Source organism: Colobus angolensis, unplaced genomic scaffold (genome assembly GCF_000951035.1).
Source record: "Colobus angolensis palliatus isolate OR3802 unplaced genomic scaffold, Cang.pa_1.0 Scaffold7, whole genome shotgun sequence".
Classification (NCBI taxonomy): Eukaryota; Metazoa; Chordata; class Mammalia; order Primates; family Cercopithecidae; genus Colobus; species Colobus angolensis.
In genome coordinates this window covers 28123282-28144664 of record NW_012120709.1, presented here as the reverse complement: position 1 = coordinate 28144664, position 21383 = coordinate 28123282, and the positions used below count along the sequence as shown (strand labels likewise).

At 43.6% G+C, this 21383-nt stretch overlaps 1 protein-coding gene across 1 annotated transcript in view; it reads right to left on the bottom strand.

Moving 5' to 3' along the window:
• The window catches only part of SORL1 (sortilin-related receptor, L(DLR class) A repeats containing), a 161888-nt gene that overhangs the window by 18277 nt on the left and 122228 nt on the right, over positions 1-21383 (bottom strand). Inside the window, exons 32-41 of the mRNA XM_011926987.1 lie at positions 18846-18995; positions 11264-11395; positions 10477-10603; positions 10146-10315; positions 8767-8879; positions 8434-8538; positions 7561-7633; positions 4561-4643; positions 2907-3003; positions 399-583 (exon numbers count right to left, since the gene is read on the bottom strand). Of these exons, the coding sequence (XP_011782377.1) occupies positions 399-583; positions 2907-3003; positions 4561-4643; positions 7561-7633; positions 8434-8538; positions 8767-8879; positions 10146-10315; positions 10477-10603; positions 11264-11395; positions 18846-18995 (1235 nt within the window). The remainder of the gene's footprint in view (positions 1-398; positions 584-2906; positions 3004-4560; positions 4644-7560; positions 7634-8433; positions 8539-8766; positions 8880-10145; positions 10316-10476; positions 10604-11263; positions 11396-18845; positions 18996-21383) is intronic.

Sequence of the window (21383 nt, the reverse complement as noted above, 5' to 3'; positions counted from 1 at the left end):
GGAGTTCATAGGGAAAGAGATCAACTATAGAAGGGAGGATTTTCTTGCATAGCAGGAGGAGGGAAGGACTCCAAGGAGGAGAAAGGGCATAAGCCAAGTACAGAGAGGCAAGAGGGGGATGAATGTGCCAAGAGCCTTGGGACGGTCGACCTAAAAGCAAAGGGGACACACTGGGGAGGAGAGGAAAGTGAAACACTAGACTCAAAAAGGAGCACAGATCTGATCATAGTGAATCATAATGCACATACGAAAACAAAGGAAAAAGAAAGGCCTATATCCAAGTGCAGCAGGGACACTGGAACATTCGCAAAAGACGGAAAAGCCCTGGAGTTGTGTGGTGGCGCAGCATTAGGAGACAGTCCACACTCACTTTGTGACGGTCATTCTGGCCGACTCACCACATTCCGGGGGCCGGTCCAGGTACATTCCACTGCAGTCTGGTTGATGGCTTTGGCCTTGAGGCTAGGTGCAGGTGGGCGAACCCCTCTGGTCATGACATGCTCAAATGCCAGAGGGCTATCCCCCAAGTCAGTCTTGGCCCAGGCAGAAATCTCATAGGACGTATGAGCTGTCAGATTGCCAACTGTGAACACAGGAAAAGGAGATTCCAGGAGGAAGCTGGGGGTGTGAGTCAAGAATGTGTCTTGGTACATGCACTTCTTAAAAAAATAGTAATCTCTCAATTTAAATGAGTCCCATGTACTGTAGGACTGTCATTAGATGACAAATTCATTCAACATTTATGCACTGATGACGACTGTACATAACACACTGCACAGGCACTGGGTAATTTCCTTAAAGCTGCCCATCCACAGATATGGGTTGGTACAATGCTCCTGGAAGCCATCTGGCCTTGTATAACAGGAACCTTGAAAATCATACCCTTCAATCCAGTTATCCTATGAAGTCAGAGAAAGACTCAAAAGTATGTTTAATAAGGATTCGCATCACAGTGTTACAATAGGAAAAAACTGAATGTAATTTGATTGTCCGGTAACAGGATAATAATTAAATAATGTGCGTTCCATGAACTACTGTGCAGGCACTAAAAGTTGTTTCAAAAATATTTGATGATACTGGAAAATTCTCACAATTGTATGTTAAGTGAAAAGGGTGGGATATAACACTGTATATGGCATTATTCTGATTTTATAAAAAAGACATAGAGATCAATCCATGGAAAAATATATTAGAATACATTTGAAATGTAAAAGTGAAATTACAGGCAATTTTAATTTTCATTACAATCTTTTTGTTCTCTCAATTTTCTGAAACAAATATGTATCCCCTTTCTAATCAGAGGAAAGGCTATTAAAACTAAAAGAAGCCGGGTGCGGTGGCTCACGCCTGTAATTCCAGAACTTTGGGAGGCTGAGGCAGGTGGATCACGAGGTCAGAAGATCGAGACCATCCTGGCTAACACGGTGAAACCCCGTCTGTACTAAAAATACAAAAAATTAGCTGGGCGTGGTGGCGGGCGCCTCTAGTCCCAGTTACTCGGGAGGCTGAGGCAGGAGAATGGCGTGAAGCCAGGAGGTGGAGCTTGCAGTGAGCCGAGATCGCGCCACTGCACTCCAGCCTGGGCGGCAGAGCGAGACTCCATCTCAAATAAATAAATAAATAAAACTAAAAGAAAAGCGAGAAGGGAGAGGCTACGCTAACAGGATAGACTTTGGAATCAGAAGGACTGGGGTTTAAGGCCTGCCTCTATACTTTGTGGTTGTATAACCTTGGATAAAGTATTTAAACTCTCTATTTCCTTGTTGGTGAGATGGAGAAAAAAATAACAGCACTTACAGCAGCTGCTGGCTTACAGGGAGAAAAAAAAGAAAATGCTTATAAAGTGCTTGGCATAATGCCTAGCATGGCACTAGCCCTAATAGATTTCAGACAACAGCTAGTTAAGACTTCTGCTCCTGACTCTGCCAGTTTCTACTGGGGCAACACTGAGGCCATGAGATCATAGGTTTTGGAGTTAGAAAGATGTGGGTTCCAGCCCTGGCTCTGCCACCATCTGAGAGTATGACTTATTCTTTCGACTTCAGTTTTGCCTCTGTAAAGCAGGCATATCTCATGGAATTATACTTGGGGTTATGTAAATAATATGAATAGAATGCCTATGTAAATGCCTGCACACGGTAGGTGCTCAATGTGCAAGAGTACCAAGAACAACCTCCTCAGGCACCTTGTAGACGTCCAGTTAAAAAAAAAAGTAACAATAGAACATTTGTAGTCTCTATTTTACAAGGCTATGACAAGGACTAAATAAAAGCATGACTGAAAGTACTTCACGCCTAGAAGACGGAGACAGGAAGAAACTCCTAAGTCATTCTTAACAATCACGGGCAGCTTTTGCCACTTAGAAATAAATTAACATCCATCCTGTAGCACGTGTTTAGATAGAGGAATTGTAGCTGAGACTTGCTGCTGGTACATATGTAACAAGAACTGGACCACTCCTCCTTTACTTTTTGTTCATTCCTCCAGGCAACACATATTTACTGAACGCCAGTTATGCATAAGGCCTTCTGCTGTCTCTCATTAGCAACGGAACAGAAAAGACAGACAGGAAACTGTCTGCATCTAAGTACTCTTTATTTTGGAAATCAAAACTCATCTGCAGAGAATTAGTCTTGCCTCTGTCCAATTTCCCTCCTTATGGCCCCCAACTTCCACTAAGGGTCATGAGGTTGAAGGAGGGCTTGAGAGGCCGCCGAGTGAATCCCTCTGCCTAGGATCAGCAGCACACTTACAGGATCCTCAATGCATAAGAACCTGTCAGTGCAGAACAGCTTCCAGAGAATAACTCCCATTCCCTGGCACCCCCAATCAAGCTCTATGGCGGGAAGGCGTCGGTCCAGCCTCACTCCTTCCTGCTCACACACTGACCAGCACCAGCGTGTTACCTTTGTGTGACAATATGCTTCCTCGGAAGTTCAAAGTTCTCCTCTCTTGCTTATGGGTATCAAACGCCCAGAAAAGGTTCACCACATAGCCGTTCACCTGCCAAGAACCAAGAAGCATGTTAGATGAACAGCTAGTCAGGTGGCACACCAAATACAAAAGGCAGGATTAAAAATACTCCTCTTTTCTGCTGTTTCCTTGGGTATCTCACTTCTTACACTGAACAGGTTGTTTTTTAAAATTTTTAAACAGGTTCTATTTGTGCTACCATCAGCTAATATTTAGTTATACTCTATCTACTTCTAAAAACAAACAGCAGACCATGTTTAATTTATAAATTCGATGCAACAAAAAAGTGAATGAAGAATAAAAGAATAATAAACAATAAATAAAGGCACAAAGAGGAAACATTGGAAAGATAATTAGGCTATGGAAATTAAGGATAAATCCTTGCAGTCAAGGCCATGAGGCCAACCCACCCAAAACAGGCTGGTTAGATCTCATTGTCTAACTACAGAAAATACATCCACCCATCAGGAAAGATGACCTTTTCCAAGTCCTGGGCTCATAAAAGGATTTGATCTAAAGATCTTTAAATATGGGATAACAAACAAACAAAAATATTTTCAAGATCAAAGACTACAAGACAAGAACCACATAAGGCCATTTTTTTTTCTTTTTTTCTTTTTTTTTTTTTTTGAGACAGAGTCTCACTCTGTTGCCTAAGCTGGACTGCCGTGGCATGATCTTGACTCACTGCAGCCTCCATCTCCCAGGTTCAAGCAATTCTCCTGCCCCAGCCTCCAAGTAGCTGGGATTACAGGCATGCACCACCACACCCGGCTAATTTTTGTATTTTTACTAGAGATGGGTTTCACCATGTTGCCCAGGCTGGTCTCAAACTCCCGAACTCAGGTGATCCATCTGCCTCAGCCTCCCAAAGTGCTGGGATTACAGGCATGAGCCACCACGCCCGGCCAAGATAATTTCTTATATCAACCCATTCTGAAGCTAAGGGCATGACACTAAATGGTAGTTAAGTAAATAGCACAAGGACTCTGAAGGCTGCTTGTCCCAACACAACTTCATCGATGGAGAGGCTGTGAGGAGGGACAGATAAGAAGGAACACTATGGAAAGTGGATCTCAGCTTGAGGAACCACATGGGCACAGACAACAATGGTGAAGTCGGCTATGCAGAGGGCCAATAGAAGCGAGGGCGGTGCTGGAAGAGGAAGATCTTAGGTGGATGGAAAGCGAATATGTTTCCAAGGTATCCAACTCTCCCACAAGAAGGTTGTTCTTCCACTGTGAGTGCCTCAGCATTAACGCTTAGCACCAGGAAATCCAATAAAGCTGAAAATTACAGGGCATACATATTCTGTTAACACCAACTCTTTATTTGCACTGTAGCTGTGAACCATTTAATTATATGGTTAAGGAAAAAAAAGGCACCAGGCTGAGGCAGAATAATTACATGCGAAGACTCAAGTTGTTCTTCGTGGGGGGAAGGAACCACCTGGTTCTGGTATATTAGCTTCACTAGATCTAGCCGTTCGTTTTGGTTCTGTTTTGTCATCCTTACTGTGCTATGTCCTTTCAGTTCCCATACAAAATAAAGCCCCATCCAGCTGCTGGTTGGAAATTCCCACATTACCTTGATATCACTCTCCATGGTCAGAGTGAAGCTTAGATAATTTTCACCATAGCTGTCAATGTGGATATCTGGTCGTGGGATCACTGAAAACAAAAAGGAATTCAAAAAGAGAAGCCACGTGATGAAAAGCGAGGAAGGCAGGACTTAACAGTTTTCAACTCAACGGACAAAGCCATCTTTCAGTCGGGGAAGAAAGGGTATTTCTTTGGCAGTGTTCCTCATCTATCTTTTTTACCACTGTTTTCCTGAAGCTAAGGTTGGTCCACAGTTGCTTGGTGAACACAAAACTATCTTGGCTCAGTCAGCTATCCTGGCAATTAGGTCAGGCAGAAAAGTTCCATTGTGTAAAGGTCCCAAAACAGCCCAGCTTCAGCCTCGTTCTTAAAGGCACAGGGATCATTCACTGCGAGTGGCATTGCACTTGGCACTAACGAAGTCCCACCAATCTCAAGTCCTCTTGGAAGGCTGACAATGGGGTAAATCATAAACGGCAGACGTGCGTGTAGCAAAACGGAAAGAATGTGGTCCCTGGAATCTGGCAAACTCGAGTGAGGAGGACAGATACGAATTCCGTTCTGGTAGCTGTGTAACCTGGGCAAGTTACTTATCTTCCTGGAGCCGAGAGACGTTATCTGCATTTCACAGAGCTGGGAAGGTTACCTAAAATAATGTATGTATGGTGCCTAGCACTCAACTGATACTCTCTTTCTCTACCTTTCCAATATAGCCTCACATATGGCCAACTAAACAACTAGAAACCAACTGGTGCTCTCAAAAAGACCGGAGCTCAAGCTGAGAGTTAATAGGCCAAGGAGAAGTGGCCAAGGAAAGGACCCCTCTCACTTCAACCAGTGAGCACCATGCTTGTCCTCTGGAAGGTCTTCCCACCAGAAGGCTGACAGTGCTCGGCCCAGCATGATCTAAAAGAGCTCAACGGATCAATATGATCAGAAAATATTATGTAAACGACAACTTGCATATTAGACTCTCTGCACATACGCCCCTTCTATAGACTGGGCAAGAGAGACTCAAAGGAGCAGATAAGATTTGGTGGCAAAAGAGATGTGTTAAAGTCTGAAGAGGTCTGTCCAGATGATCAATCACGTAATAAAACTCGACTTCAGAAAAATTCAATAACCGGAAGAAGAAAGGATATTGGAAGCTTCAGGCGGCCAACACAGAGCAAAACCATGCAGATGCTGCATATGGTAAAGCTGACTTGAATTATAATCATGGCAGCCACAGACAAGTCACAATCCACTCCAAACCCCAGTTTCCTCAGCTACACAATGAGGATAAGGATACTTATCTCATAGGATTCATAAGGATTAATAAGAGACCAATTCATGAGCAACAATAGCACGGTGCTAGTGTATAAGAAGTGCTCAGGGAATGGTGGCTTTTCTCATTGCCATTATGAATCCACTATGTTCACCAATTAACCTGGCACGTCTGGCTGATGCCTCTGCTGTCTTTGTCCTTCGTCTTAAAATATGATTATGATACCAGGTCACAGATATTTTACAACAAACACTTTGTGGATGTGGCACACAGCTGCCTTCTGTATAAATCCTAGCCCAAATATATGCAAGGAGCTGAGATTCATCCAAATCACAGAAAAGAAGTTAAAGAGAAGCAACCACCCACTGAGATTTTCAAATGCGGTTGCGACTTGTGCCTTTGGAATTCAAGGTACATGTTTTTAGTTGATCTTCCAACATCCTTTCTTCTTGGTATGTGTGGTCAGTGTTTTGAAACAGACTTTGTAGAGAGAAGTCATAAAACAATAAAAACTCTAGGAGAGTGTGAATTCAGCAGGCTTTCTCGAATACCTGCAAGCATTCAGCTCCGAAGACCATCTGCTGGCACTATGCTTGACCGCCTTGGGCCCTGATCTCAAAGGCTCCAGATTTTAGAGGGGACCAGATAGTGACTCTCCATGACCCAGAGCCTATTCCTCACAGGCTTAGGTTAAAGTAAAATCTTCCAGTCCTGTTGCATGCCACAGTGTCCACCCGGTTTTAATACCTGGAAATCCAGAAATGCAAGTCCCCAGTGCCAAGGCTAAGGTTGGGAAAACCACTCTGGAAAATGACTTGTAGTCCATCCCCCAAAGTATGCCAGAACCCTTCATTTAACTGGTTCGATTCACTCATTCATCAATTATTTCCTTAGTCTCTACTAGATGCCCGTGATAGAGTAGAGAAAAACAGACCAGATCTCTGCCCTCATGAGGCACTCGTGCAAGATGCTGAGCCCACCACCCCCGGCAAGCAGGGAGGTCCAGTAGGCCGCATGTGTCTCAGCCCAGAGAGAAGCGTGGAGCACAGTGGTTAAGAGCACAGGCTTTGGAGTCAGGCAGATCAGGTTCCAGTGCCAGCTCTGTCACTTACTGATTGTGTGTCCTGGGGCAAGTGACATAACCTCATTCCAGTTCCTTATATTTTTTTGTAGTTGTTCTGACCATTCAATTAGATAAGCCGATGTACGCAAAGCAGTGAACACTCTAGAGTGTCCTGCCCTTGGCAAGCCATCAGTTATTACTAATATCAGCTCTAGTACAAGATAAAAAACCACCTACACACAGTTTGCGAGTGCCACTGGGAGAATAACAAGACTCAGCATGGTGCTTTCTTTAAAACACCATAAATGAACATGCACAAAATCATCTTCGGCTTTGGCGAGAAGGAAGGACTCCTTCTATTTTAGATATTGTGACTACTCACAAAGGGCTGGGCACGATGACCTTTGGAAATCCCTTTGTATGTCTGCATTAGAAGAAATGCTCAGTTCTAGGAGGAAAAACACACTCAGTCACCCCAAAAAGACTGTGTATCTAAAGCACTACAGAGACACCCAGAAATGTGCATGTGCTGGGGAGAAGGAATTTGTGTGACGTTTTTCTAACCTACGCTTCTCCATTTTCCAGTCATACTGAAAGTCATTTGAAAGGGTTTCTATAATATTTTCTCTAAATCTGCAAAGGCTGGGATCATTTACCTTTTCCTTTTATGGTGGTAATGCATTTAGAATCGCTCCAGTTTCCTATTCCACGACTAGTCACCGCAGCCACCTTTTCAAATCAGAGGGGGTATTAGTATGAAATAAAGGCAATACACCACACAGCAAGAATACTGAATGAGTTAAAGGGCTGAGATTTTGGCAGTGAGGGTGGAAAAATTTTATACAGAGTGATCCAGAATATTCAGAGGCGCCAGCATCTGAAATAAGAGGACAAGATACCCAAGGGAAGGAGCTTGGGTAAAGGGCATTATGACAGCCCTAAGATCAGGAAACGTCTATTGATCGACAAATATCAAGGTTCTTCTAAAGGGCAGGTGTATGGGGGGGTGTTCATAAATAGACACATATATAAAAAGGGTGCTGACAAAATGATCAGTGTGAGAGTCACGACTGTGTACACTTAATGGTCTTAGCAAACATGTTTTACACAAAATCTCTTTCTGCTAAAAATACTAAAAATATATTTCATAAGAACCTCACAAAATCAGTGTCGAAAGACTACTTATCATAGCTCTGCATCATCCTGAAGCTAAAGATAAGCAGAGAAGAGCTGAGTGCAAAAGTATAGGAGCTGGAAAGCTAGCAGAATTTCGGAGTTAAAAGCAGGGGAAGCTGCATTCCCATAAACGCCCCGTTATCAACAGAAATTCTGACGTCAAGCTCTCTATGGCGTCCATTTAAGAGACTGAAAGAAACTCTGAGCTCCCCCATCCCAGGACAAGAAGTTGGGTATTTTGCAGATGACTAATATGCATCTCATAAAGGTGAGTAGAGAGTTCTCACAAAATAGCAGCAATTTCGCTCAGTTCTAAGACTGCGTGGATGGCTGGAATGGACGGCGACACTCACTCTGACGGTGTATAGAGTGTTGACCAGTAAGTTCTTGATTTCTGTAAAGTTACTAGCAGCCCTCTGGGAGGCCCACATCTTGGAACCACTCCTGCTGTACTCTACCTAAAGTGAGAAGAAAAAAAAATGTGAGGAAAGGGAACCAACGGTCCAGGGCATCCTAATACCTTGCAAGGAGGTGGGAGGAGAGAAAAGAAGGTAAGGAGCAGAATGTTCTGACAGATGGGTCATCACCTACAAAGCTATACCAAATCAACCCCTACTCATACAGAACACCCAGAAATCTCCTAGCCCCCCCAACACACATACGGCCAACTCCTAGAAGATACTTACAATGTACTCACGGATGAGGCCATGGGTGTGGATGGGAGGAGCCCAGTGGCCTACAATCACACCTTCTGCTTCCCTGGGGAGTGACAGCTGGAGATTTCGAGGGGCATCTGGCACTAGAAAAAGAGTCAACTCAAGGTTAAAACCCATCTGCCTAGTGGCCAACCAGAGGAATTTTCCTGGGCTTAGAACAAGGACAAGAAAGACTCCACAGCTGGCACTGAGACTATCCACTAGAAAGGCTGCTAGCTTGGTCTTCACACTGACAAGACACTTTTCCTCTTCTTCCAAACAGCAAGGTGTGCCATCCACACATCACATCATGGCTTAGTTGAGTGTGTGGTAAATTTGTGGCTCATAAGGCCTGCAGGATAGAATCACTTGGGCAGGCTGAGTCACCACTGACCCTATGAATTCAATGCTCAGATCTTAATTGTCAATGACAGCACCTGCTGCCTCTGCTTCTTGTACAACAAAAACAGAGTACTGTGGGCATGACTACCAAAAAATAAGACTAATTTTGTAACATCACAGAATTTCTATATCCAAATGAATGTGATCATCTTCAAAGCAGGCTCCTTAATGAGTTTAGTGCTAGCATATTCAAGATACTTTAGGCAATGGAAAAAGATGACATTCAAGCAGACAGTTGCTCATGTCAACCACTTTGAAGTAGGGAGGAGATGAGGAACTCTCTTAGACACATAAATTTGGTAAATTTCTTAAAAACTTAGCCACAAAGCCAGGCGCAGTGGCTAACATCTGTAATCCCAACATTTTGGGAGGCTGAAGCAGGTGGATTGCTTGAGCTCAGTAGTTCAAGACCAGCCTGGGTAACATGGCAAAACCCCATCTCTACAAAAATATAAAAATTTAGCTGAGCATGGTGGCACACACCTATAGTGCGAGAGGCTGAGGCGGGAGAAGCACCTGTGCCTGGGGAGACTGAGGTGGTGAGCAGTGATTGTGCCTTCACCGCACTCCAGTCTGGGTGCCAGAGTGAGACCTTGTCGCCAAAAAGAAAAAAAAAGCTTAGCCACAAAATTGCTGATATGCCTCCTATTTTAATGAGGATGACCTCCCAAGTACCAAGTACTAGGAAATATCTAGAGAAGGAAGGTAGAGGTAGAAACTAGACAAAAAATGCAAGAGGACAATGGTGTAGAGAATCTTAAATTAACTTAAAGTACAAGAACAGTCTCTGATGCAGTAAGGAGAAGAGATGTTTGACAGCTCTCGCGAGACTATAAAGCTTAGCCACAATACTTCTGTACATGTGAGGCACACGTGTGTTCCCACATTCCGGAGAATACTCGGAAAGACGCTCACAAAACCCCTCCTGAGGTCTTACACACGCCATAAAAATGAACTGAAACACTTACATCCCTCCGGGGTCCTCAGGGTCACAAAGTCATTGGTGTTGTGTGCCTTGCTGAGACACTGAACTTGTACTTTAACCTGATACGTGGTATCTGGTTTCAAGACTTTTAATACAGTGTTTGTCTTATTGCTGTGGGTCTCCAGAGTCTTCCATATGCTCTCTCCAACCACCCTGGCCCAAAAAAATAAAGATATTGTCACACTGGAGCAGCATGGGGGGCTGAGATGTCTGACTCAGTTAAGAACATGGTGCACGCCAACTAGAGAGCTTTCAGAGCATCCTGGGACAATGAAGACACCATTTTCATCTCCCGTGGCAAAGACGGGACCCACCTGTAGTAGACATTATATACACAAGAAGCAGAGGGCATTTTTTTGGGCCGCATCCAGGTCAAAGTCACATCCCCAGAGAAGTCAGCTGTCCACTGAAGATTCTGTACTTTGTACACAGTCAACTCATCTAGAGAGATAGAGAAAAAGTCAAAAAAAAGTTACATCTCGGCCGGGCGTGGTGGCTCATGCCTGTAATCCTAGCATTTTGGGAAGCTGAGGTGGGCAGATGCCTGAGCTCAGGAGTTCAAGACCAGCCTGGGCAACATGGCTAAACCCCATCTCTACTAAAAACACAACAACAACAACAACAAAATGTTACATTTTACAAATCCTTAGATTTCAGAGGACTCCTGCTTTTAAACAGAACTACCACGATCTAGATTATCAGGAGGTCATAATCATTATCTGAAAAGAAATCTCAGAAAATGTAGTTGAAACCTCCCTATACAATCCCTCCTAGGGTCTCTTGAGATAAGAACAGAGTTAATTCCACCAGCAGATTGAGACTGTGAGAGTCATGATGTATGGGCACGAGGTGGGGAGTCCACAAAAAAAAAAAAAAATCCAAGACCAGCATTTCACTAACAGGGAGGAGACAGCTGCCCGTTATATCAGACTCTGGCCAAGGCTCACCTCACTTGGGGCTCCAAAACTAGGCACAAATCTGTTTCAACCTCAGATTGAGGAACAGTTCAAAACGGTCCTAGCTCGAGATCTACACGGGAGGGGCCCTGGGGTAAGCGAGCCTCCCAGCCCAGCCCAGCCCAGCCCACGGGCCGGCACTCACCACTACAGGCCTTCTCGTCGCTCTCGTCTGAGCAGTCCAGGAAGCCGTCGCAGCGCTCCGAGAGCACAATGCAGGCCTCCCCATCCTCGCACTGGAACTCCCTGCTCATGCAAGTCAAGGTGCTGTGTGTGGCTGAAACACAGACAGGCTTCTTAAACCCACAGGGAGGGGCCGTATGGTACTAAAGGCTGGGCCCAGGTTTATTCGGGTTTAGGAAAAGTACTAATAGGTTTCTGCTTCAAAATACTGCTTCATTCTGGAATGACCAGTGGTGGAATCTATACCGGCACTAAGGTGCCATCTCATCTAACATTAACAATTGGAATCTGCATTCAGGAAGAGGGAGCCCTTTGGAGTCAAACAAACTAGAGTTTAAACCCTAGATCTGCGTGAGTTTGAGCAAACCACTTAACGTCACCCAAGTTCAGTTCCCCTATAAAAAATGGAAGTAACAATTCCATCGCTGTCGTGTCTACAAGGATCTAATGGGATCACACACCTGGAATAGTGCCTGGCTCCTGGCCAGCATCAACAAACTGCAGCTATTACTCTACAGTACTATTATTCTGCTACTATTATTAGTTTGCAATCTAGAAAGAGGAGCTGATTTCTGGTTTGAGTAATAGAAATAATAATGAGATGAATCTCAACAATATTAAGAGTCATGCATACTTTATGTAGTATTTTAAGTTGTTTGGCTTTTCAAAGTACTTTCACGGAAAATGAAACAATGCAAATAATGAGCATTGGTAAGTTACGGGTTACTCAATTGTATGGCTAGGCTATTGACCAAACTGCGATGTGCTCTCCAGTTCTGAAAGTAGATTTAAACTGCATGGGAGGATCTAAAAAGAAAGCAATCACCATAAAATTGCAAATCCCCCTGAAAAGAGAAAAGGTGAGAACGGCTATAGACAGCAAATCTGCTATGCAGGCTGTGTACCTGGGTGGTACAAATCTGCTATGTACCTGGGTGAGCCCAGGAGCAGTAATTTGAGGCCTTCCTTATACAGATTCACACTTGCCTGCCCAGTCCTGGACAAGAAAGGGCTACATTAGAAATCCAATGCCACCAGTGATGAGGGTCTAAAATCAATCTTGCTCCTCCAAGTCAAACAGGTCTACATCCTAATCCCTGGAACCTGTAATATGTTACCTTATGTAACAAAGCAACTTTGCAGGTGTGATTAGATTAAGGACCCGGAAGTAGGAGAGTTCAGCCTGGATTATCCAGGTAGGCTCTGTCTAACGACCTGGGTCCTTAAAAGCAGAGACCCTCTTCTAGTTGTGGTGAGAGAAAGAGAGAAAACAGAAGAAAGGTGAGAGACATGCAACATCACTGGCTTTGAAAATGGGGACATTACAACAGACAAAAGGAGGCCGAACATGAGTGGCTCCATTCTGCTCCCCGCACCCTGCCCCCTGCCCGTGGTGACATCTTGTAGGTTAACGGCCTCTGCTTATCTCGGCACGGCAGGTAGACCAAGCTAACTATGGAAGGAATTTTGTTTATAGTTTAATTTTAAAGCAACGATGATAACAGTCCCTTCTTGAAACTAACCCCTGAGGAAATAAGGAGTGTGTTCACACAAGTAACAAGGTTATGTTAAAGGTGATATGAGCATTGTGACCTGAGCAAGGAAGCTTCATCCGCCCCACCTCAGACCCAGGCATGTGGCCATGGGTCACCTCTTGACCTCGACCCACTCCTTCTTCCCCTTTCTGCTAACATAAACAACCACACTTTGAGATGTAGGTAGAGAAACTGGATAATGTTCCCATGAGAGCAACAAGGATGCTCAAGAGGAATGGATAAAGGATCCAGGGACATTTTCCTAGAGATGAAAAGATACAAGGATGGGGGAGGTGGTAAGAAGATGTGCAGACCACTCTAACAAGTGTTCTCCGCTGATGAGTTTTCATGAGAAAGAAGAATTAAGACTTTGCACGAGTCTCCAGGATGGAGGTACAGACTTCAGTTCACTATTTATTAAAAAACAATTCTGATACAGAAATTGTCAACAGGAGAAGGGAACTATCAAAACCACTTATAAGGCTTTTCACAAACTATAATTCCCCAATCTCCAGCAAGATCACTGCATTTCAGAATTCTATTATATACTGAGATGTAATTGGTTTGCCATGGTGGGGGGAAGCTCATAACAAATAAACGTGTATTCAAGAATTAAAGAAAGGTTTGAGAACCACTACTGTAATAGTCTCAGAAGCCCAAGATGGAATTCATCCATCCAGTGAACATTCACGGAGGTCCTACCATGACTCAGGCACTGCTCCAGATGTTAAGAGTATGGGGATATGTGGAACAGATGAAGGACCTGCCCTCATGGAGTTTATCTTCTATTGAGAGAGACTGCAAACAAGTAAATTAATCTGATCAGGTTATGCCATTTTTTATAGGATTGCCAGGGAGAGACTCTGTTCAGAGGGGATTATTTTGAAAAATACCAAAACCCTCATCACAGAAGTATTCCACTGGGTAACAATGTGATAAAATACAATCAAACAACAGCTAAGCAGTAGAGCTGAGGACATTGGAGGTTTCTTTATAAAGTGTGTCTCAAAATTTTAAGAGTAAAAAAGCATGGGCTTTAGACTCTGGAAATAAGCTGGTAGTGTGCACCTGTAATCCCAGCTACTTGGGGAGGCTGGATTGCTTGAGTCCAGGAGTCTGAGACCAGCCTGGGAACATAACCAGACCCTGTCTCTTTAAATAAATAAATAAATAAATAAAGAATCTGGGAATAAGGTTGTCATTGATCTCTGAAAATTCTTAAACTGATAATGAAACAGATGATTAATAGGCACTTAGAACAGAACTTAGTGGCCTTCAGGGCACAGCTTCTCTAAAAAGAATCACACCACACTCATCTCATTTCATTTTTAGATAAGGTTATCAAATTATTGTTGGGAAAAAACTGTGGATATAACACATCTTGATTTTAAGACCCTTAACTAGGCAACATCCCCGTGAATAAGCCAGATTGGAAACAGGCTGAAAACACGGATTTCAAGAATGCCAATTAATGAATTAGTATCACCCAGGAGGGAGGTCCCATTTCTTTTCTCTTTCTTAATTATCTCCAATGTTCATCTTATTATGTGGTTGCTTATTCGGCTCAGACGTTCCCACTGTTATTTTGGTGAGTGTGGGGCCAACCTGTCCCCATAGGAGTCCCCTTTGTTCATTCTTTTAACGTAAGGGTAGAATTGTACACTAATCCCTATTCAGTTCATCTGTGTTGGTTTTGGTGTATTCTTCCCTGATGAGAACTTTCAACACGGCTTTCAACCTAAATAAATAATCCAGTCTGGTACTGGCTAGGTGATGCTCTTGGAACCTTAATTCTCCTATCTCAACAAAGGAGATAATACCAAAATCACAGTTATTTTGAGAATTAAGTGGAACGAATACATGATTTGCCTGAGAATAATGAATAGCACATTAAAACCCACCACCAACGTTTAGCTTCCCTTTGTAAATCCTGAGTGTTTTGCCAGAAAATAAGCTATCTGGGCAACTTTGTATTATTTGCAAGTATGACAGGCATTGCCTTCCAAGTTTTCATCTGGTCATTAAAGAAGATAGGACCATTTAGAAAGCATCAGAAAATATTACCACAGCGAATAGAGCAAAGCAGAAGCAGCCTGAAAAAGACCACTTATGATAAAGCAAAGCAAAAAACAAAACAGCCAAAATGCAAGAAAGCAAACAGGTATAACAACGAAAGAAGTATATAAGGCGATAGAATGAGAAACAAGAATCTTTTAAGGCTTATCAAAGGCTGCCGCATCCTGCTAAACACAGAACTTAAAAAAAAAAAAAGTACACAGCAGGAAAATTCATTATATTGAAGACAAACTCTATCAGTGAATCCAAACACTTAATTGTGTGAACTTGCATTAACTTTGAAAGCAAATGACAAAGCTCAACCTTATAATTGATAGACATGACAAAGAAATGAGAAAGAGATGTAATATGGAAATGTCAACCAAGGAGATTAAAATATCCCTCACCATCTGAATTTATTTGGTTTATTTTTTAATTTATGTGACAGAGTTTCACTCTTGTTGCCCAGGCTGGAGTGCAGTGGCCAGATCTCAGCTCACTGCAACTTCCGCCTCCTAGGTTTAAGCAATTCTCCTACCTCAGCCTCCCAAATAGCTAGGATTACAGGCATGTGCCGCCACGCCCAGCCAATTTTGCATTTTTAGTAGAGATGGGGTTTCTCCATATTGGTCAGGCTGGTCTCAAACTCCCGACCTCAGGTGATCCACCTGCCTCGGCCTCCCAAAGTGCTGGGATTCCAGGCGTGAGCTACTGCGCCTGGTCTATTTGGTTTATTTTTATAGATTTATGTATTTAGTTACGTCTATGGATTTATATGCAAGTATCAAGAGATATCAAATTATCTTAATCTTTTTGGTTCTTGGGTTCCAGATAACAAGGGGCATGTTCTGGACAGAGAGAAATCCATCCCCAAAATGGATCTGAAACTGCTCAATTCCTGAGTTCCAATAGGAATAGTTTAGTAATGAAAGATTCCTTATGATTTTCCTAAACTAAAATAAACAAATAAATAAATGAAACAAAAAGATCCATCCCCAAAATGGATCTGAAACTACTCAATTCCTGAGTTCCAACAGGAATAGTTTAGTAATGAAAGATTCCTTACGATTTTCCTAAACTAAAATAAACAAATAAATAAATAAACGAAACAAAAAGAAATCATCCTACCTTAGAAATTGAAGAATTAGAAAGACTCAAAGGCTGTTTCTTGAAAAAAAGAACTCTAGGTAGCAACTTATCCAATTCCTTGACTTTTAGTCAAAGAAAAGACCTTTCAGGCAGCTGAAACAAAAGCAAAAGTGACATTCCCGGAGATGAAAGGATGCAGGACCGATAGGGGTCCCGGGACCCCTGCCGAAAAACCAAGTGTTAGGAGAAAAACCTATGCACGGTGGAAATAAATTAGGTTCATATTTCAAGTTAAGGACTTGGCCAAGATGATTTTTTCTCTCAACTCAGAGCACATCAAGGCCTAGAATGAAATTCGTCTCCAAAAGTCCATCACTGTAGAGATCGTCATAAGGAACAACAAACGTGTGAAAATTGGCAAAGGCTCATTCCAACGGGCAAGTGAAGGACACGTGCACGGACAATTAATGCAGTGAAATGAAAAGGAAGACAACAATGCCCCAGTTTCTGACCTTCCCTTTTCACTTTCTACCAGGATGACTTGCACTACCTCAGATGCTAATGTCAATCAACGAACCCACCATCGTGCCTAGCCCCACCCAGGGAAAGCTGTGACTCCTCATCCTCAGCATCCCCCGCATAGCTGGTGGCATCAGCTTTCACTGTCATCCTGGGGGAAACCCTCATTCTTCCTTTTTCCTAATCACCACAGCCAAAGAAAACCTCACTGGATGCTGTTAATAGTACCTCCATTATACTAAGAGGTCACTCTCCCTTTTTCACCTTTACAGTCCCATCAAATAAGCCTCCTAATGGGCACCCGGCTTCCAATCTCACCTCAGCCTTCTTCTAACACATTCCCCGCGTGATGAAGTCCAAGTGATCTAAGATATAAAAACCCCATCTCTGAAATCTTCAATGGCTCCCTAGGACCAGCAAAATAAACTCCAAGCACAGGGGTCGCCCTATCCACCTCAGGCCTACCTCTCTGCACTCACCTTTGTCCCACTCACAACCACTCTACAGGTCTGTTTCCTATGCCTCCGAGCCTTGAAATATACATGCTGTCCCCTGTGTCTAGGATGCCCATCATCTGCCACCTTGTCCCACCGTTGTCCAGGCACCATCAATAGGGCTGCCTCTCCTGGCCTGTCCCCACCTCTCCAGGAAGCTGGCCCACCCGCAAACTATGCCAGTTCCTTGGATCACTTCTGCTACTGCCCACACCACACTGTAGGATAGCTGCTGACTTGATGACCCTCCCGCTAGAATCTGTATTGCCAGTCACCAGGCATGGTGGCTTAGGCCTGTAATCCCAGCACTTTGGGAGGCCAAGGTGGACAGATCACTTGAGGTCAGGAGCTCAAGACCAGCCTGGCCAACATGGCAAAACGCTGTCTGTACTGAAAATACAAAAATTAGCCAGGCATGGTGGTATATGCCTGTAATCCCAGCTACTCGGGAGGCTGAGGCAAGAGAATCACTTCAGCTCGAGAGGCGGAAGCTGCAGTGAGCTGAGATCCCAGGCTTGGGTTCCCGAGCATTTCCTCCACCACTGCTCTTGATTCAGTGGTCTGAGGTGAGATCATCAAATTCACATTTCTTATAAGCACTTCCACATGATCCTGTTAAGTCCCATAAACTTTGTAAATACTGAATCAGAGGAATTAAGAGATGACTAACCTCCACCTCAGGTTCTATTTCATCTCTAAATGGTAAGATTCGGTAGGGCTCCAAGTGAGGCTTAGTTTTTCATTGGTTGAGGAAGTCATTATTTTAAGATTGAAAAAAAATGGGACCAGAACAGGGATCAAAGTGGAGGAACTGAGGCATTTGCTGCTTAGGGTTAGGGTTTGGCGGCAGGGAGGCTCTCAGCAGAGAGTGAGAGGAGCTTCCTCTGCATTCACCAGGGCAGGAATCAGGCAAGCATGGACGAAGCCCTATCCCGGCAAGGAAGGGAGTGTGACTGGCTAGGACATCTGCTGTCTGCAGCCAGCAGGAGACTGGATGGAGGGGAGGCCCGCAAAGCAGGGATCCCTGAGCCAGAGCAGCACCCAACCATCAGGGAGGCGGGCTGGTGAGAGGCTGCATAAGCACGGTTCCAGCCACGCCCTCCCTAGTCCACTACAGTAGGACAGACCAGCCAGCGGTGGCATTAGCGTGTGGCCAGGGACTGAAAAGCGCTGACGGGTCACATGAGGATAACGCTTGCAGAGGCCAGTGTCTCCCTCCATCACTCACTCCAAAGATCCTCCCTGGGTACATCAGAGGGCCGAACACCAGGACCCACTGTGTTTGAAAACGACCAACTCCAAACCTGTAGAGAATGCACGTATCACTTCACACTGGGTTCAGATGGCCTTGCGATTATTCCCCATGTGGCTCAGCACACTATCTCACCAACCATAACTACCCTAAAGGCTAAGAATGAATTTTCTTAATGGGGAGCTAGAGGCAAACCCTCTAACAACACAGCCTCTATGCCCAGTAAGTGCTCACTAAATACTTCCAGAAGAATGAATGCACATACAGAAGAGTTGTGGCTTTCCCCACGGGTGTTTTTAAAGAGTTAAATATGCTTATGAAACCTATCTAAAATATTTATTTTAGTCATTCAGAAAGTATTTTTATTGGACACGCTCCTGGTATTTAAAACGCAGTCAACTTATTAAAAAGAAAGTGACTAACGCAACGGAATGGGTGCACGTGGCAAAGCTCTTGTGGAGAATGCAGTAAGAGCACGGTTATGCAAAAGTACACAGACTCACACACAGGCGTGTGCTGATCCAGAAATGAAGCAGAAGCACCGGAACTGCACTGTCTGCAGAAATGTGCCCAGGGGGTGAAGGGCTTTTGACTACTCACGGCAATTGGCCTCGTCCCGGCCATCCTGGCAATCTCGGTGGCCGTCACAGCGCTTCCAGTTGGGAATACACTTCTTTGGCTGGTGGCATTCGAATTCAAATCGGTCACATCGCCCAAGTTGGGTGGGAGTGGAGGCAGCAGTGACATTTGCTAAAATAAAAGATTTTTAAAGTTCACGTTTTAGTATTGAGGGAGCTGGCCAATAACAGCAACCAATCAATACGCTAGGAGATTACGGTGCTTTAGAAATTACAGTGGGAACCTGAAGACAAATGCAAGTTCCAGATAGAGAGCTCAGTAGATACAGACATCTAATGTTGCTTCCTCACAGGATCCCACTAAAGCCACAGCCAAGAGATTGTTTTCAAAGACCTAAATCCATGAGGACATGGATAACGAGATTTGGGAGCTGGAAAGAAGACAGACAGCGGTACGTGACTAAAGAGGCCAGCGAAGGCCGCATCCTACCCTAAGCCGTCACAGGAGAAAGCTCAGAACCGATCAGATCAACAACACACAGTCCTCCAAAAGCTCAGAAACTGGTATCTCCTAATCGGAAGTGCAGAAGGAGTTAAAATAAGGGAACTGACTGAACGATGTTTAAGATGCAGCTACATTTCCTATATCCCCTCCTATCAGTCCCACCAGACAACCGATCCATACGTCACCCCAGTAGAAGAATGGAGGGTTGTTGTTTGGAGTGGGTAAAAACAGAGAGTTGTGTAGATAGGCGTAGTTGAGAGCAAGTATATCCTACTGATAAAAGGGGGATTAAACCTACATATGGGAGCCCCAGTCCTCTTCTCCGAGGATCCTAGCAATAAGATACTTATTATCCAGGCAGGAGATCTAATAATCTTCTCTGGGGAAAACGACCAGCTTCAGAGACTAACCCTGAAGTAACCGAGATTCAGAGTTCCCCCATGGCTCCCAGCCATGAACCTCGAAGTTGACAAGCCCACCCATGTGCTCAGAATTACTTAGCAGTGCTTTAGTCCCCGGCCTTAAACACAAGCAGAGCAGCAACCAAGGACTATCTGAGAAAAAGCTTTGAAGGGAAAGGCAGAAAGCCAAACAGAGCCCCCAACCCCTGAAAAGGCCATTTGGAGGAAATACAGGCTTTGCAAGAAGAAAACTTCAGAAACAAATATCCTTAATATGTTCAGAAAGAAATAATATATATTTATCCATGAAAAAAAAAATAACAGGAAACCATAAAAAGGGACAGTAGTAAAAATGGAAAAGCTCTCAAAGTTAAAACCATGATAACAAAAATGAAAAACTCAGCAAAAAGTTGAAATATAAAGTTGAGTAAATCTAGCAAGTTGGGGGTGGGGGGGGAAGGGAATGTTAAAAAATATAAAAGATTTTTAAAAAATAAGGAAGAAGACCAGATCAGAAGACAACATATGAATGACAAGAGTTCCAGGAAATAAGAGAAAACAGAGAGGGAAATATCTTTAATAAAAATTTCAAGAAAAATTCCTTGAACTAAAATATATAAACTTCCATAATCAAAAAAGCGTGCAAGTGTCCACTACGCTGGATGGAAAGGGTCTCACAGCAAAGCACATCACTGTGAAATTTTAAAACACTGGTGCCAAAGGAAAGATTCTATAAGCTTCTAGAGGATTAAAAACAGGTCACGTACAAAAAAAAAAAATCAGAATCAAAATGGCTTTTGGATTTCCCAAAAGCTGCTTGAAGGCAGTAGAACAAAACCTTCCAAATTCTGAAGGAAAATTACTTACAATCTAGCATGCCAAACCCAGCCCAACTATCAATTAAGTCTGAAGACAGAATTAAAACACTTTAAGACAAGCAAGACCTCACACAGGCCTCCCACATGCATTTTCTCAGGCATTTTCCAGAAAATGTGCTCTACCGAAACATGGGATTAAACTAAAAAGAGAAACACTGGGACACAGAAAACAGGAGTTCCAACAGGAGATGGAGGTAAAAGCGAATACTGAGGATGATGATAGCGCAACGTCCTAGAAGGCAGTTGTGCCCCAGGTATACAGGGCAACTAGTACAAACCAGAGCAGCAAAATTCAAGAGACAAACACGTGAGAGCTGTTATCACAGTGTCCTTGGCCACTGCATCATCATATTCACCTGACAAGGCTACTGAAGGATGCACTCCACCCAAACAAGGGAGTAAACTAAGAAAAAGCAAAACACAAGATCCGGGAAACAAGGAATCTAAACTGGGAGAAAGGCAAAGAGAATTCCAAGGCGGCTACGAAAATTCCAGCGTAACAGGCACACAGGAGGACTAGAGAACAACCTGTCCAGAAAGGAGAATCCAAGTTGTTAGAAGGAACATCTCCAAGAGAAAAGCTGAACCTGATACATCCCTGGACGTGTTGACCTGTGGAAAGTTATCCTGAGTGGTGACTGAAAGGCAGAAAGCATTGGCAAATGGTACAAAACAACCTAAGCAAACAAATGAAAAAAGCAATTATTAACTTTAGGATATTGTGCCTACTCTATAGTTTTAATTGAATTTTCAAAAGGGCTTTCCCTAAATCCCAG